We start from the raw sequence: 15,480 nt of genomic DNA on the forward strand, positions 1-15,480 counted from the left end.
AAGGCCCACATTTTCTCTTGTCTTCCTTTTAAACGCTGATGTGCTTACAGAAGCCCTTCCATTGTCTTTGATGTCCTGGCCAGATTTAATCCCATCAGTGCTTCAGTTTTCCCAACCTGATCTCTGGCTGCTCAGAGAATTCCTCCATATTCCTCCCAGGCTACCTGTCCTCGGTTCTAACCTTTGTAGGCTTTATTTTTATATTTGGGCCTTTTTTACTCCCAGGGCTTTATCTCATGGAAAACTATCAAACAGATCCCTGAAGAGGCCAAGATTTGCTCTCCTGAAGTCTAAGGTAGTGAGTTTGCTGTGCACTGCCTCTATGAAACAAACTTCTTTCTGAAGAAAATACAGTCTGTTGCAGATCTAGTTCAGATGTCCCATGCTCTCTGAGTCCAGCCTTCTTTGTAGACCTTTGCTTTAATGGTCTTTACCCCTTTCTTTCAGACACTACTTTTGTGTTACAAAAGCAGTCCTGATTTCCAGCACTTCCCTGATGGCTGAGAGGATCAAGTGCTCTTCTTGTTCTCTCATGCTCTATCTTTTCCTCTCCGTCACCATCTCAACTGCTTCCTTCTGGAGTACCAACACAACAGGAATTCTCATTTGCCATCATTACTTAGACTACTTTCTGTACTTGTGCATGGGGAGGAGGCCCTAGTTAGCTGGAGAACCTGATGCACAGCTCAGCATTGCCTTTTTTCAGGAAGCCAGTTGAAGGCATCATGTGTTTTTATCCAAACCACCAACATCCAGCAAGCTCACAGTTCCCATATTAAAGGTTCTACACCATAATGACAGCAAAAAATACACTCAGATAATTCAAAAAGAAGTTACGTGTATCCAAAGATGAGTGACTTGAATATCACTGCACTGGAGCAGGCTGCTCAGTGAGGTGATGGAGTCTCCTACAATCATCTGCATGCTTTTCTATATTTCTATATCCCTACTTACTGTAGGGAACTGCTTTAGTAGGGGGTAGGACTCAACGATCTCTAGAGATTCTTCCCAACACCTAGAATTTTGTGAGTTTGTGATTTCTGCATCAGCTACATCTTGCAAAGTATTCTGCAACTTGCCAGAAAGTGTTTGCTATTTGGATTGTGTTTGCAAATGGACTATAGGAGGTTAATGGGGAATGTATCTGCCAGTAGCTGGATGTAATTTAAAGATGGACTGTAGCCATGTAGTTACATACCAGATTTGGGTTTTGGCTCATTTTATTAGAGATAGAGCCCAGGAAAGGGATTCAGCCAGAGTTGTTTTTCAAAAGGACAGTTTCAGTCTAAAAAGAGACAGGCAGTTAAACATCAGAACCATTTGGTCGCTGTGATACAGCAGTTTGCAGGCACTCTTTAGAGATGTTAACCACAGGTTGTATTAGTTAGTCCTCTGTCTTTAACTGCTCCCCAAAGAGAGGATATGGGTGGCAGTGATGACCATTCACTCACATACCTATCCCAGTTTATCTCAGCAGTATATAGCAAAACAAAGCAAGAAAGGAATTCCTTACTCTTCCTTACCATCTTTTTTCCTCTTGTTGAACAAATGGAGCCTGTTCTTAATCACCGCATGTTCTTGGGCCCTGTATCATCTTCTCTGTGTGTCCTCTTGCCAGGAAGCTTCTTCCAATGCTTTATATAGCACAAGCTGAAAAACGTCATGCACCAGATCTCTAATAGTTCTCTATTAAGAGAGTGATTTATTAAGGTGTTCAGAATATGACCTTCATTCCAACTTTATGCATAGAGATTGATTTTCTTTTGTCTCTCTAAAGTGGTCCCTCTTGCAACATTTTCTTATTTTCCATCCCTCATTTATCCTCTAGCTCACTGAAATCAAGTCTGAGAAGCATTCTTTCTGCCTCAAGTTGCGCTTTGGATAGAGCTGCTGCACAACTCATTTTAAAGCAGTTTGGGAAGACTACTGTTGAAGTAAGGCTCTGCATTTCCTTGGGCACAAATGCCCAGAAATGCTGAAGAGAGACCTCAAACGACTAGTTTGAAGATACAAAATTTTGTGGCCCTCAAATAACAGTATCTCTTTCAAATGACAGCTCTTCTAGAAACAGAGATCTCCCAGAGCTGTTCTGAGGAATTAATTTCAGTGGTGTTTTTGTGCAAAGAAGGAGGAGAGCCACTTCTCATTTGTCACTTCGTAAGCCTGGTACTGGTATCACTGTTTAGCGTATCTTGCTTCCCATAATCATCTTTTTCTTCAGAGTTGGGCATCAAGAGCATGTTCTGAGCAGTTAATACAGAAAAACTACCAAAACAGCACATCAGAATAAATCAATATGCTTTGCCTCACAATCAAATCTTTTTGCAGTTCGTTGTATTGTAGATGCATTAGTGAACATGAGATTTTCCTCTTCTGTGGGCTCTCCAACATTTTTGCAGATGGCTGTGCCTGAGGTAACATTCCTGTTTGCTGGGCTGCTGGAATTTGGCTACACTTCTTAACAAAACAGTTTGTTTTGGACATTTTTGATGTATGTACAAAGTGCATTTAGAGGATAAATTAAGCAGAACAAGGACACTGGATGTCTAGGTCATAAAACAAGTCTTTCTCAGCTTTGGTTAATACTGAGTGATGATCTAGTTTTCCCATACCGCTTCTTTTTCCTGCTGAAAGATGTCAAAGACCAGACTAAAGTACCTAAGAATGTCAAATACAGATGTGATGCCCCAGTGATCGCCAGTGCTGGAATTCAGCAGCAAGATTCAATTGTTGGATCTGGGTGTAAGTAGCAAATTAGTTTAATTAGTTCTGCCACCGTCAGAGATGCGGATGCTCCCTTTTCACCTCTCACAGCACGACACCTAAAGACTGGCAAGTGGAGGCATGCAGAGCTGTGCTGAATGACAGCACATCAGCAGAGATGCTCCAGTCCCCGCTTAACCACGCAAACTCCCCTTTATGCATGTATTAGGTTTTCACTGCCTGTTGCCTGCCCTTCTCCCCCCTCTGCTTTTTCATGTTCAGTGGATTCTCCTTTCTGTGTCTCTGCCTCTTTTTCTCTATTTTTTTCTCTCTATTGTTCCCCACGTCACCAACTGTCACTCACTTCATAAAGCCGTCTGGCTCGGAGCTTAAATATTGCACGGCAACTAAAACCTGCCATCAGAGCCAATTCAGTCATATCTGTTCAGTCGTGCGACAAGATTGGGACTTTTAGGGTAGGGAAGGAGAGAGACAAAAGTTCACTCTTCACTGCAGAGTGCCAAGAGAGGAGGGGGACACAATTCTTCGGTGGAACCTTTCCCAGTGGCAAGTTACTTGCTCAATGTCCTTAATCTTTAGAGCCTTTCTTGCTGGTAGCGTGCTCAGATTGCAGCATCTGGAACTGCTGGGTGGGGGTTTGCAGTAAGCCCGTGCAAGTTAGGGACATAATTAGTCTGTCAACTTTGAGTGAGCTTAGGCAGTCTTTTCTTTTCCTCATGACAGGCAATTTAAGGGAAGAGGGGAATGCCTAAATTTATCGCTTTCCTCCTCCTTTCTTTTTTTTTTTTTCTTTTCTGTGCGACTGGAAGAGCTGTGATTGCAGGTGGAGTTTGAATTGGCTATACTACTCTTCTCCAGTCCACCCCAAATTTTTCCTTGCAGCTGAAGAACCCAGTGAGCAACCCTGGGCCACCTCTCTTGTAGAAAATAGATTGGCCGTGACAGAGTTTTGAAAAATGTGACTAGTTCAGAAGTGATCATAGAAAGAGTTTTGTCAGAGGTAGAAAGCTGCAAGTGAAGCATCTGGTGGAGTTAGGAAACACGTTTCTCTTTTACAGTGAGTTTTCTGTGTGATAAGGTTTATCATGTCTAGAATGACACTCTTCCATGCAATGGAAATGATGAACTGATGGCTGTGGATGTCGTGTGATTCACAAAGAAAGAAAGGGATGTAGTAAACTGTGGTGTTTGGGGGACAATGGAGCTAATATTGTATATAGTGATGTTTTCTATGGAGTTGCACATGATTGGTTAATGGCTGATATATTCCGTTCTGTGAATTTGCAGAAAGAGAATGTTTAAATCAGTTTAGATGTATGTAAACAGCATAATCTCCTGCTAGACTTGTTAATGTAAGTGCTGACATTAACACACTTCTTTACACAACTTTAATGACTGACAAAGTAGCAATTTTCTTTGGTGATTAAATTATATGTCTGCCACTTCTGCATGCAAGGAGTTCGTGCAAACTAAAGAGCTGCACTCTGCTCTTTATTTTTTAACATAGATGTCTGGGCTTAACATTTTACAGCGCTTGAAGATGAGAATAATGAGTCCAACTTGTTTTAGAAAAATCACATCACAAAGTTTTTTTGGTTGAAAATTTGTAAAATCCCCAGACTCAGAACTCTCGATATTTTGTGTGTTGATCTATGTGCAAATATGTACGCATGGCATTTGAAACAGACTGGTACACATCGGTGGGTCGTAACATATGGCATTACAAATATATCCCAGTGCTATCTGAAGGAAGGAGGGAAGTTGAGATGCTCAGATTTCCATGCTGATGGCTGTACATTCTCCCAGCAACTGTATATGTGTGTCTGCATCTAGAAAACTATAGCTGGAGATAGCATCTAAGAGATGAACTCTTAGATCCCTGTGAACAGCTGTTTTATGATTAATGTTACCTGTTTCTCTTGATATTGTCCACAAGTTAATCTTTTTGGATCACTGTAATATTTCACATTCCTCAGAGTCTTTGTACTGCTGCAGTACGTTACATCAGCCAGTCCCAAACAAGTTTCCTCTTCTCTTGTTTTCCTGTACCTGACATTATACACTGGGAAGTTTTGGATATGCAGGATGAAGTCCTGGCCAGGAATAATCTCTTATCATGCAAAAATATTGAGAGATGTAATGTTTGACCTGCAGTACTTGAAAAATTAGCTTTCCAGCAGGATATCTACAGCTGGCTTACAGCTTTGTGTTAGCCTGAGATAGTAGCACTGATGTTTTACAGAGAGAAACTAGTGTCTGAGGTCCCAGTGACAGACGCTCATGTTTCTCCCCAGGTTGGTTCCAATGCCAGTGAGGCAGCTGACTTCAGAATTGCATACAATAACTCCTATAACACAAAATAATTTTATTGTATAGAAAAACTAGTATATGTGGTAGTTATTAATCTTACGAAGTATTACTAACGTAATAATAGTGTTACTATTGCTAGTATTACCTAACACGGTGATTCCTACTTAGACTTACTATATGCAACTATAGAAAGCCCGTATTTGTTATACGTGCAAGGTGGGCACCAATTCAAGATCTGTTTGACCCCTGCACAGTTCTGCTGAAGTTTCACTCATTATAACCACTGCAGCTCTGCATGCTGATAAATATGTTCTACTGTACTGCTGGCAAGTGTTTGTACGTGTATAAAATCTAAGCAGGCACACACAGCAGAGCTTAGAAGAGACCACAGAAGACTACTATCTGGAAAAGGAGTTAAATACACTTCTTGGCTCAAAAGTAATTGCTCATTTAGAGCCAGGGAAGAATGATTTTGGCAAGCGGTTTGCTCTGGCTTTCCAACCTATCTCCTGCTAATAAATCATTGCAATCAGAGCAAAGAAGCAAGCAATCTTCTTTCTGTTCTCAAAGCATATTAGAGAAATACTAGTTGAAAGTAACAAGCATCAGTGGGAAAATGTGAAGTCTTTTAAATTTAGCATAATTTGTTGTCATTCTCTCTTTCTTTTTTCTTTCCTTAGACAGTAAGAAATGGGTGACTGGAGTTTCTTGGGGAACATTTTAGAGCAGGTGAACGAGCAGTCCACTGTCATCGGGAGAGTTTGGCTCACAGTGCTCTTCATTTTCCGCATCCTGATCCTGGGAACAGCTGCTGAACTAGTATGGGGAGATGAACAGTCAGACTTTGTGTGCAACACCCAGCAACCTGGTTGTGAGAACGTCTGCTATGATGAGGCCTTCCCCATCTCCCACATCCGGCTCTGGGTCCTACAGATCATTTTTGTATCCACGCCTTCACTAGTGTACTTTGGGCATGCGGTGCACCACGTCCGCATGGAGGAGAAGAGAAAAGAGAGGGAGGAAGCTGAGAGGCGTCAGCAAGCCGAGGTGGATGAAGAGAAGCTGCCCCTAGCTCCAAATCAAAACAAGGGCAACAACCCAGATAGGACCAAGAAGTTTCGCCTGGAGGGGACTCTCCTGAGAACATACATCTTCCACATCATTTTCAAAACTCTCTTTGAAGTGGGATTCATAGTTGGCCAGTATTTCCTGTATGGCTTCCGCATTCTCCCCCTTTACCGCTGCGGGCGGTGGCCCTGTCCCAATCTAGTGGACTGTTTTGTCTCCAGGCCTACAGAGAAGACTATCTTTATTATGTTCATGCTCGTGGTGGCTTCTGTGTCCCTCTTCCTCAACCTGGTGGAGATCAGTCACTTGATCCTGAAAAGGATCCGGAGGGCTCTGAGAAGACCAGCAGAAGAGCAAATGAGGGAGGTGCCAGAGAAGCCCCTGCATGCTATTGCAGTGTCCTCCATCCCGAAGGCCAAAGGCTACAAGCTGCTAGAAGAAGAAAAGCCAGTGTCCCACTATTTCCCTCTCACGGAAGTAGGGGTTGAGCCCAGTCCCCTTCCATCGGCCTTCAATGAGTTTGAGGAGAAGATCGGAATGGGGCCATTGGAAGATCTCTCCAGGGCATTCGACGAGAGGTTGCCATCGTATGCACAAGCAAAGGAACCGGAAGAGGAGAAGGTGAGAGCAGAGGAGGAAGAGGAACAAGAGGAGCAGCCAGCACCTCAGGAAGAACCAGGGGTGAAGAAAGCAGAGGAGGAGGTGGTGAGCGATGAAGTGGAAGGGCCTTCAGCACCTGCTGAACTTGCCTCTGATGTGAGATCCCTCAGCAGGCTAAGCAAAGCCAGCAGCCGGGCCAGGTCAGACGATTTGACTGTATGAGGATGCAGGATATGAGGAGCATAAGAAAAGAAGAAAAAGAAAAAGAGAGAGAAAGAAGCAGAAGAATTTTAAGCAGAGTGCTAAAATGATCGTTTAAATATTATTTCATCTTGAGATTCTCAACTGGAAAGGTACTATTGTGGTAACTGTGCCTTATTTGCCCTATATGTCCATTTGAAAAGGAACATTTTCCGTTTCCACATGCCAGCTCATTTCTTACAGTAATATCTACATTGTCCACATAACTGATGTGTTTTAAAACCTAATGTGGCAGTGAAACCCAGATGTCACCACTGTGAATGTACTTACTGGAAGCTTCGTGTTCCACATTTCCTTAGGAATGTGGGGAGGATCTGTCTCATGAGCCATCTAAGGGGGAGGCTAATAAACAACCGTACCTACTATTTCTTTTTCTGTTTTCACCTATGGCACGCTGAGCAGATCTCCCCTTCGCTGTTGGCATGGATTTGCAATTATTTAATTCACAAAGTGAATTCTGTGTTTGGCATTGAAACCAAAACAGTAAGCACTATTTTCCCTCTTTATTGAGAAAGCAAAGACCAGAAATATCTATGATTTCTCTGTGAATGTAATATTGAGTTAGGTAAAAATATTTTATTTTCCCTTTGTCAAAAATATTTTTGCTCTTTTAGTGACATTGACAGTGGGCAAGGTTAACTCTAGCTATCTTCTAGGACTTAGCAGATGCTCACAGATGGATTATTTGTTCCCAAGAGAGTTATCCAGCTCCAAGCTGAGCACTTCAGAGCACTGGAAAGAAAAAAATCAAGTTATATTTTTACTTATAATCCAGTGACATAAAGATCTGAAACTCAATTTAGCGAAGCAAGTGTGGAAGGGTTTCTGTGAAAGAAAGAACAGCTACAGTTCCCAGAGCATGAAACCAAATACAAGCCTTCACAGCATGATCCTGACATGTGCTCAGTTCCTGGAGCCCCAAGACTTACAGGCACTCAGCAAATCTCAGGTACAGCACCCTGAAGGCACCTGTGAATCTAAACCACAGGTAACTATGTGACTCTGAAACAAAACTGGTTGTTCAAGTTTGAAAAGTCTGAAATGATAATTCTGACATGTTTTGTTTTTAATTTGACAGATGGGAGCCATCCAGTGGCCTACTTTGCTATTAAATGCCAAAGTCTCAAATAAAACAAGGCCTTTCAAGAGATCTTTTAGAGTAGGAGAGAAAGGTATCACCACAGCCTTTATCTTTTAGATCTTTTGTGCCAACAGGTCTGTGCAGAACTCTCATAGCCTCAGTAAATCTTTTTAGTTGCAAAAGGAAGAAAAAGATGTGCTTGTTAAAATGTCTGTGGATTTCTACCTTCAGGACTGCAGCAGAGCCTTTGGGCTGGGACAGTGCAGCTATGCGTTTAAAGCTTTGGGTTAACTGCTATGTCCCCTCTAAAACTGAGCCTCATGTCAGAAAAGTGCAGGTATGCACTCTCATCTGCTCTGCTCTGCAAACCTCAGACTCCGCCAGCTCAGCAAATTCTTTCTGCTGGGCTGCAGCCCGTTCCATTGTTCCCAGGGCAGGCTTTAATCCAGATCAGGAAAAAAAGCAGTCTTTGGCATAATGCATATAACTCATCCTGCCATTAGTTAGAAAAGACCCCCTGCCATCTTCCATTGTAGCAGGGCTGACCCAAAGCCCATTGAAGTTAGCTGGGTGTCTGAGATAGATGTCCTAGGCTTGGGCTCATACCCTCAGTCCTGTCGTCCCACACCCCAGCCCAGGCAACCACAGGTACACTCAGCTCTGTCACTGATTAACCTGCTTGGTGGACTTCATGTGCCTTGTTTTGCAGCCTTCGTGGTCTGGCACAAAGTTGGCTGGACTTCACTGATGCGTGAAGGAAGCTGTACATATGTATAAAGTTTGTAGGGTGTGTTGGGATTCTTCAGCACCACAGCGGTGCCAGGTGTTTTTGTTTTTTTACACTATTAATCCTTTTGCTCCTCTCGGGCCTGTGTATTTTCCCATGGTTTGCAGCCTGTTGACATAATCTTTGCTCCCTTGACAAAGGCTGTTAGTTTTTTTAAGGAACAATTCCTTGTGAAGGAAGACTGGAAGGTACCTCCTCAGTTCTGGGAAAGAATACGAGAAAGCAAGATATGTGAAGGAAAATGTGGAGGGAGAATTTGGAGGCTACCATCTGATCCATTCTCTCAGTACAGAAACAGGAGAAGAGTTAGCACCAACGAAAGGCTGGTGGAAAAAGATAAACGAGGAAAGAAGTCTTCAACTGGAAAAGATTCCATTGTGCCCAATACGCTACTAGAATCCAAGAAAGAGCAAAGATTTAGATGAATAACAAAGCCAGCACGTTTATATTATATGGGATGTATTACTTTTTTCCTTCACAGAGAAGATATAATGGAGTTTTAATAGTTTGAAACATAGCAGAGTTCACTTGAACTGGAAAAACCCTTCCCTGCAGGTGAAAAAAAAAGAATCTGTAACTGTTCAGTGTGAGGTATCTTCCACCTTATTGAGAGCATCTGACCCTTCCACATACCAATGTACTGGACTAAATGAACCACCTCCCATCCTCATTTACTACTAATTACTTGACAAGTCCTTTTACAAAGCATTTTGATGACCATCCCCATTCCTGACCTCTGACATGCACACCTTCTTTAGATCACTGGACTACTTAAAGATGACTACTCATTAATTAGAGGTATGTGGTTCATAATATGGATGTCAGACAATCCAGTCTGCAACTGTAAGATGTTGAGTTCGTCATTCTTTTTCACTGGAGTGCCTCCGTAGAGTACAGTACATGCAACACCCTGAACAGACACTGCTGTTCTTTCACTGCTGCTGCAGGAAAGCTCATTTCTTCCTCCAAGTCGTGACAGTGCGATGAATGAAGTTAATGTTTTCCTCCTGCATCCTGTCAAGCGCTAGTTGATTTTTTTTCGAGCCGGTTTTCAAGTACCCTGCCAAGCTGCTAAAGCCTCCGAGTATGAGCCATGGCATCAAAGCAGCGCTGTTCAGCTAACTGGGCAGGGAAACTAACAGTCGGGTTCTATGGTATTCAGCCTCATCTCTGCAGTAAAGTCACTGCTGGGACTGTCAGCACGTCATTCTTCCCTCTTGTACAATTGGGAATCATTTTCTACCTCACGAAGACAATGTGAGGCTCAATATATTTTGTTAGTAATAGGATGGGAGGTACTGGGAAGGAAAGCCCTACAGATGAGCAAAGGATTATTTCTGGATGCAATAGCCTTTAAATGTGTTTTATTCCCCGCTCAATGAGACAAATTTAATCTCTTTTCAGGAAATTCCTAGTGAAGTTGAATAACAGCCTCAGAGCTGTGGATTCGGTGTATTAAAAAAGAAAAAAAGTAAAACATATATATTAATAAATGTAAAGAACAAGGAAAGTTATCTTGGGAAGTGAACACTGGACAATCAGAGTCATGCTTGGATCATTTAGGGGTGTGTGGTATTCCCTTGGCTCCCTGTGCAAATAAATCATTAACTGATCACATGGCTCTCTGCAAGGAGCTTAGGATGCAAGTGTCAAATTCACCAAAAGAGGTTAAAATAGAAGAGGAAGGTAGTATCTTAGCTGATATTAGCATGTGGGAGTTGGTGTTCTCTAGTGTCTAGAGCAGTGGACCTAGGATAATGATCTTAGATTTATTTCCAGCTCTGCTACTGACTTGCTGTGATAATCACTTTACCTCTCGGTACCTGTTTTTTCCACCTGTAAAATGGGTGTAAGAATTTCCACCTACCTCACAGGGATGTTGTGAGGCTTCCTTAATTCTGTTTGTAAAGTAAGTAGGAATGATCTGATGAAAAGCACTGCTGAAATGCATTGTATCCTTGTTATTTCCTGCCAGAACATCGAACTTGGTTAACATGTGACTCTTTGACCAAAAGGGCAGTAGTGTGAAAATCTGAACACTGCATTGCACTGACACCATTAACACAGATGTGGGTTTGCCTCAAATGGAGGAGACTTTATTGACTCCTCACCCCTTTCTCCCATCTTAACATTGGTTTGGCCATTTGAAGCTGTGGTGACAGTGGGGTTACATGGACCACTCTTGTCCATCCCAGCATCTGTTCTGTGGTAACATTTATGCTTAAATAAGCAAGTTCTTGGAGGGAGGTGCAGGTTGTTGGAGCTCTTTTAAAGGTGGAGCAATTGGCTTTGCAAGTCATCTGGGGAAGGGCTGTATAATGCACAATATTGCTGGGCTTCTGTTTTAAATCCCTCAGTGCAAACTCCAAGTGAATTTTTCAGAATTTCTGTGGAAAAAGACCTCTATGGAAAAGTTGACAATTGCTTATGGCACATACAAATAAAAAAACAAACACAAAACAACAAAAACAAAATAAGAAGTGACCATGTAGATGTAAAAACATACATTTTTATGCTACACTGATTATTTCCAGTGAGACAGATCTAACAGTCTCTTTGTGATGAAAATCAGTGATGTATAGATTCCTTCTTCTGTAGGATAGGAGAGATTTGAGGGGACCTCTGCTCTCCAGGTCAGTGTGGACATGGAATCTACTTGCTAAGGGAAGAAAGTCCAGCTTCTCCTGCTACTCAGTAACTCACTGACTCTGCATTTTTTCATTTAAACAGCAGCCCTGGTACTCGATGAAAAAAAGTGGCAGCTTGCTGTTTTGTATAGAAAATGGCTTTTCAAGTTGACAACTGAAAGTAATCCCAGCCTAGGCATACTTTTGTTTAGTAGACAAGAGCATCCATGAGAACTAGACTAAAGCTTTCCTATAAGCCTAAAGCTGTTGTGATAAAATGGCATATGGTGCCAGATTGCCTGAGGGCCAGGGCTGGAGAAACATCAAAATCAGTGCAGTTGTCCAACTATTGGAATTTCATTTTTTTTCTCCAAAAAGAATGGTACTACCATTTCTTAGTCTCTGTATGCCATAGACTTTTAAACATGGCTCAGGGAAGGAATTTTGGCAACACCACTGCTGATTATATAGCTGAGTAGCAACCATGACAAATAAATGCATATTAATTTGCCAAGACATAGCTTGGCACACAATTCTTTCCTTGTGACTAGCCTGGAATACAAGTATTTCAATAGAAGAGGCAAGACTTGTGTCCCTGTCAACAATTCCGATTTTCCCAAGAGCAGTTTGGTGTACAGACATCTTGAAGCCTAGAGAGGAGAGAGCTAAGGTGGCAGGGAGCCCTCACAGCTGTCTTCAACTAAGTGGTGGGGAGCTATGGGGAAGATGGAGCCAGACTATCTACAGAGGTGCACAGCAAAAGACCAGAGGCAATGATCACAATGAGCAGTAGGGAAAATTTTGACTAAAAAATTCTGACAAGGTAAAAAATTGTTCAGAGAGCGATTGAGCAGTGAAAGAAGTGCCCAGAGTCATGGTAGGCGCTCCATCCTTGGAGTCTGAAGCCTGACTGGGAACAGCTTTGAGCACCTTGGCCTGACTTTGAAACTGTTCTTGCACTGAGCATGAGGTTAAACCAGCTGGTTCTTTTCAGCCTCAACTGTGTATCCCATGGGAGGCTGAAAGCAAAGTGAAGCCACTGTGAGGTGAAACAGCTGATGTGGGGCATTTCCTGCCTCTGTGAGGTGCTGTTAGAGCTTACTTAGATTGTCTTAGCTGGCTACACCAACTTAACAAGCACTAAAGTGAGCCTGATGCATAAAACACTATCAACCAATGTCTCGTAGATAGAAAAGCTGCTTGGGGCCAGGAACGTGTTGTGTAACTGGTTTGGAAAGAACGCTATAAATTAAAATTTATGAGTAAGCTTGTCAGCTGAGAAAATCACAGAAATAAAAGGGGTTTGGGTACTTCCAGCTCCCTCAGTCTCAGCTGTGACTTTAAATCCATCTGAAAACGTAGAGGACTGCATTTTAAAGTTCTGTCAACAACAACAAAAAACCCCAAACAACTGCGCTTTAAAGCTTGCTGATCTGGGATGAAGCAGAATTGAATAGAAATGGTGATTACAGAGCTATTGACAACATTTCAAACAAACAAAAACAAAACCCCCCCAACACGCACAAAGACTGTTGGCCTTTGCCTTGCTGGATCCAGCCTAGCACAGTAAAAGCAAAGCAAACCATTTATTATTTTTTTCTAAGAGTTAAGGCTAGAGTGCTTAGAGAAATCATGGAGTAGCCTACCAAAAAATTTATATGTCAGTGCAGAAAGAATTTCTAGAGAAACATTAAACAGAAAAGTTGGCTCCTATTGAATTTCTCTGATGTTCAGTGAAGAGCTGGACGGAAAGATGACCAGAATAATGAAATACAGTTTCATTGGTTTCAACAATCAACAAATGAGCACAGAAAAAAATAATTCTGGCCTACAGGCAGCTGCTGAGTAGAGTTCCTGCAGGACAGCAGCTTGGTGCTCCAACTAAGGGGCAGCTGCAGACAAAGGCCAACACTGAGAAGCCTGTGAGCCTGTAATCTGGATGCCTCGTGGCAAGGGTAAGGCAAGCCAGTGTGACCAGCAAATTAAACCTCGCCTATTACCAAATCTGATATTGATGGATTTTTAAGAAGATCATCAATTTTAAAGTAATTTAGCTTTTATGCACTGGATTCTGGATTTATCTGACAGAACCAAAACCCAGAGATATTGTGTATTAGGTTTTTTTTTTTTTTTTTCATTTTCAAATTATTCAACCATGATGTATCAAAAACTACTGGGACAAAAATGCTCAGGCACATTTCTCAATACATACATGTTAGTCCAAAGACAAGCCGTAAGACAACCCTGCAAAAGAGTAAATTTCTGTCAGTGAGAATCGAGACCCAGAACTCACCACACATAAATTGAAAATAAATTCAGAAATCAGAATGATGTCAGATTGCTCCCAAGCTTCAGAGCTCCTGCTTATGAAAAACTCTGGAGAGAAAAGAAATGAAAATGGATGGCCAGCTACCAGCTAAGCCTATTATTCACAAATATGCCCTGTAGCACCTTTTGGAAGCCTATGCTATCTCTGTATATTCCACCACAACAAACTGCCTTAAATCAGTATGTTCCACCTTTCCACTTTACTTTAAAGGCTTTAATCTAGTTCTCACTATGAACTGAACATACAGTACCCACATTCACACTTTAAGATGTGCAAGAATAGAAGATGGAGCTAAACAGAAACCTGCAATGCACTGACCAGCCTCCTTTCCTCGTGTGCTGCCTCCCTGCTCCAGCCACTATCATCTACACTGTGTCTGGTGAAACCACCCACCTGTCACATCTGGGAAGCTGCCATGGGCCCTTCTCCTCAGACATGCTCACCAGTGTCTGCTTAAGGAGGAACTGTGTGGAATATTTTTCCATTTTATAATTACACTTTTTGTTTTCCCTGAATGAGAAGCCTGGTGGGGATGGAGGGGTAGATCTGAGGTTTTCTGACAGGAATCATCTCCTTCCCTTCTTACAAGAATCAGGGATCAATAATTTATAGCTTAGCACAGGCATGTTTCAAGTCTGTTTGTAAACACATGCAGTGAAGAAAGTTTAAAAAGCTATGACCAAACTCTGTCTAGTTGTTTTTCTTTTCCCCTTGTTTTTGAAATCAGCCAAGTTGTCAGGGTTAAACAAGACCAGAATTTGGCTTCGAACAATTCAATTGTGACAGGATTCCTATCTACTGTCTCTGAAAATTAACCAGTCAACCAACCTACCTTGCCCGAAGAGCTACTGCTGCAGAACAGAGCAACCACAGGTACCCCAAACTCAGCAGGCTCATCACTTTAGGAAAGATCAGTTTCCAGCAGTAGGCACAGAAAGAATGAGCAGGGAGGGAAGCTCTGATCTCAGCTCGATGTTAATTGGCAGCAATACCAGAAGCTGTAAAAGAGGGCCTCAGATCAGAAACTGTAAATTGCTCCCTCAGTTCATTTGCCCATGAAAATTGAATGTTTTTTTTGTCTTTGCAATGCTGTAGACAAGGAGACAGATTTCAAAACACGATGACTGACAGCAAGATAGAAAGCCAAACTATCAAAGAGACTGTGGGACTAATCCGATGACTCAATACAACCACACATGGAATCGTTTTTCTAGTGAAATGAGTTGTAATGAATAAAGGATACTGATTTTCACTCAGCAAGAGGTTTGTGCTTTGTTGAAGTCCTGCCTAGTTCCGCTTTATTCTCTCACTTCCCATGTGATTTATTATTCCAAATACAGTCAGTTTTCTGTGGCAAAGGTTAGGTGTATTTTTAATGGCGAAAAAAAGATACAGACACCACTAAGTTCAAATGAGGGCAGGGCTGCAACATGAAGAATTGAGTCTCATTCTGATAGCTATCAGGAAATTCCCCATTTGAACTTTCATTTCCCTTTTGGCCCCATTCCTTGATACATGGCAGTCGCAAGGCCTGAAAGCTGCCCCTGACTGGCTTTACAGAGGGCAGGAAGGGCCCAAGGTGCGAGATGGCGCCTGGCAGCCATGCTGGCCTTGCTTCCCTACACGGTGCTGGCACACATCCTGCTCTGCTCTTATAAAGTGGTCACGGCAGGTTAAGAACAGGCAAACACCA

At 42.2% G+C, this 15,480-nt stretch overlaps 2 protein-coding genes across 2 annotated transcripts in view; both read left to right on the top strand.

Moving 5' to 3' along the window:
* Positions 1-15,043, top strand: part of GJA8 (gap junction protein alpha 8) — a 36,101-nt gene extending 21,058 nt beyond the window's left edge. The window contains exons 5-6 of the mRNA XM_052703792.1: positions 2,635-2,742; positions 5,715-15,043. Of these exons, the coding sequence (XP_052559752.1) occupies positions 5,725-6,924 (1,200 nt within the window). The 5' untranslated portion in view covers positions 2,635-2,742; positions 5,715-5,724 and the 3' untranslated portion in view covers positions 6,925-15,043. The remainder of the gene's footprint in view (positions 1-2,634; positions 2,743-5,714) is intronic.
* GPR89B (G protein-coupled receptor 89B) overlaps positions 1-15,480 on the top strand; it is a 168,469-nt gene that overhangs the window by 133,931 nt on the left and 19,058 nt on the right. The gene's annotated exons all lie outside the window — the stretch shown is intronic.

This window comes from Tympanuchus pallidicinctus, unplaced genomic scaffold (genome assembly GCF_026119805.1).
Source record: "Tympanuchus pallidicinctus isolate F22 unplaced genomic scaffold, pur_lepc_1.0 scaffold10, whole genome shotgun sequence".
Taxonomy (NCBI): domain Eukaryota; kingdom Metazoa; phylum Chordata; class Aves; order Galliformes; family Phasianidae; genus Tympanuchus; species Tympanuchus pallidicinctus.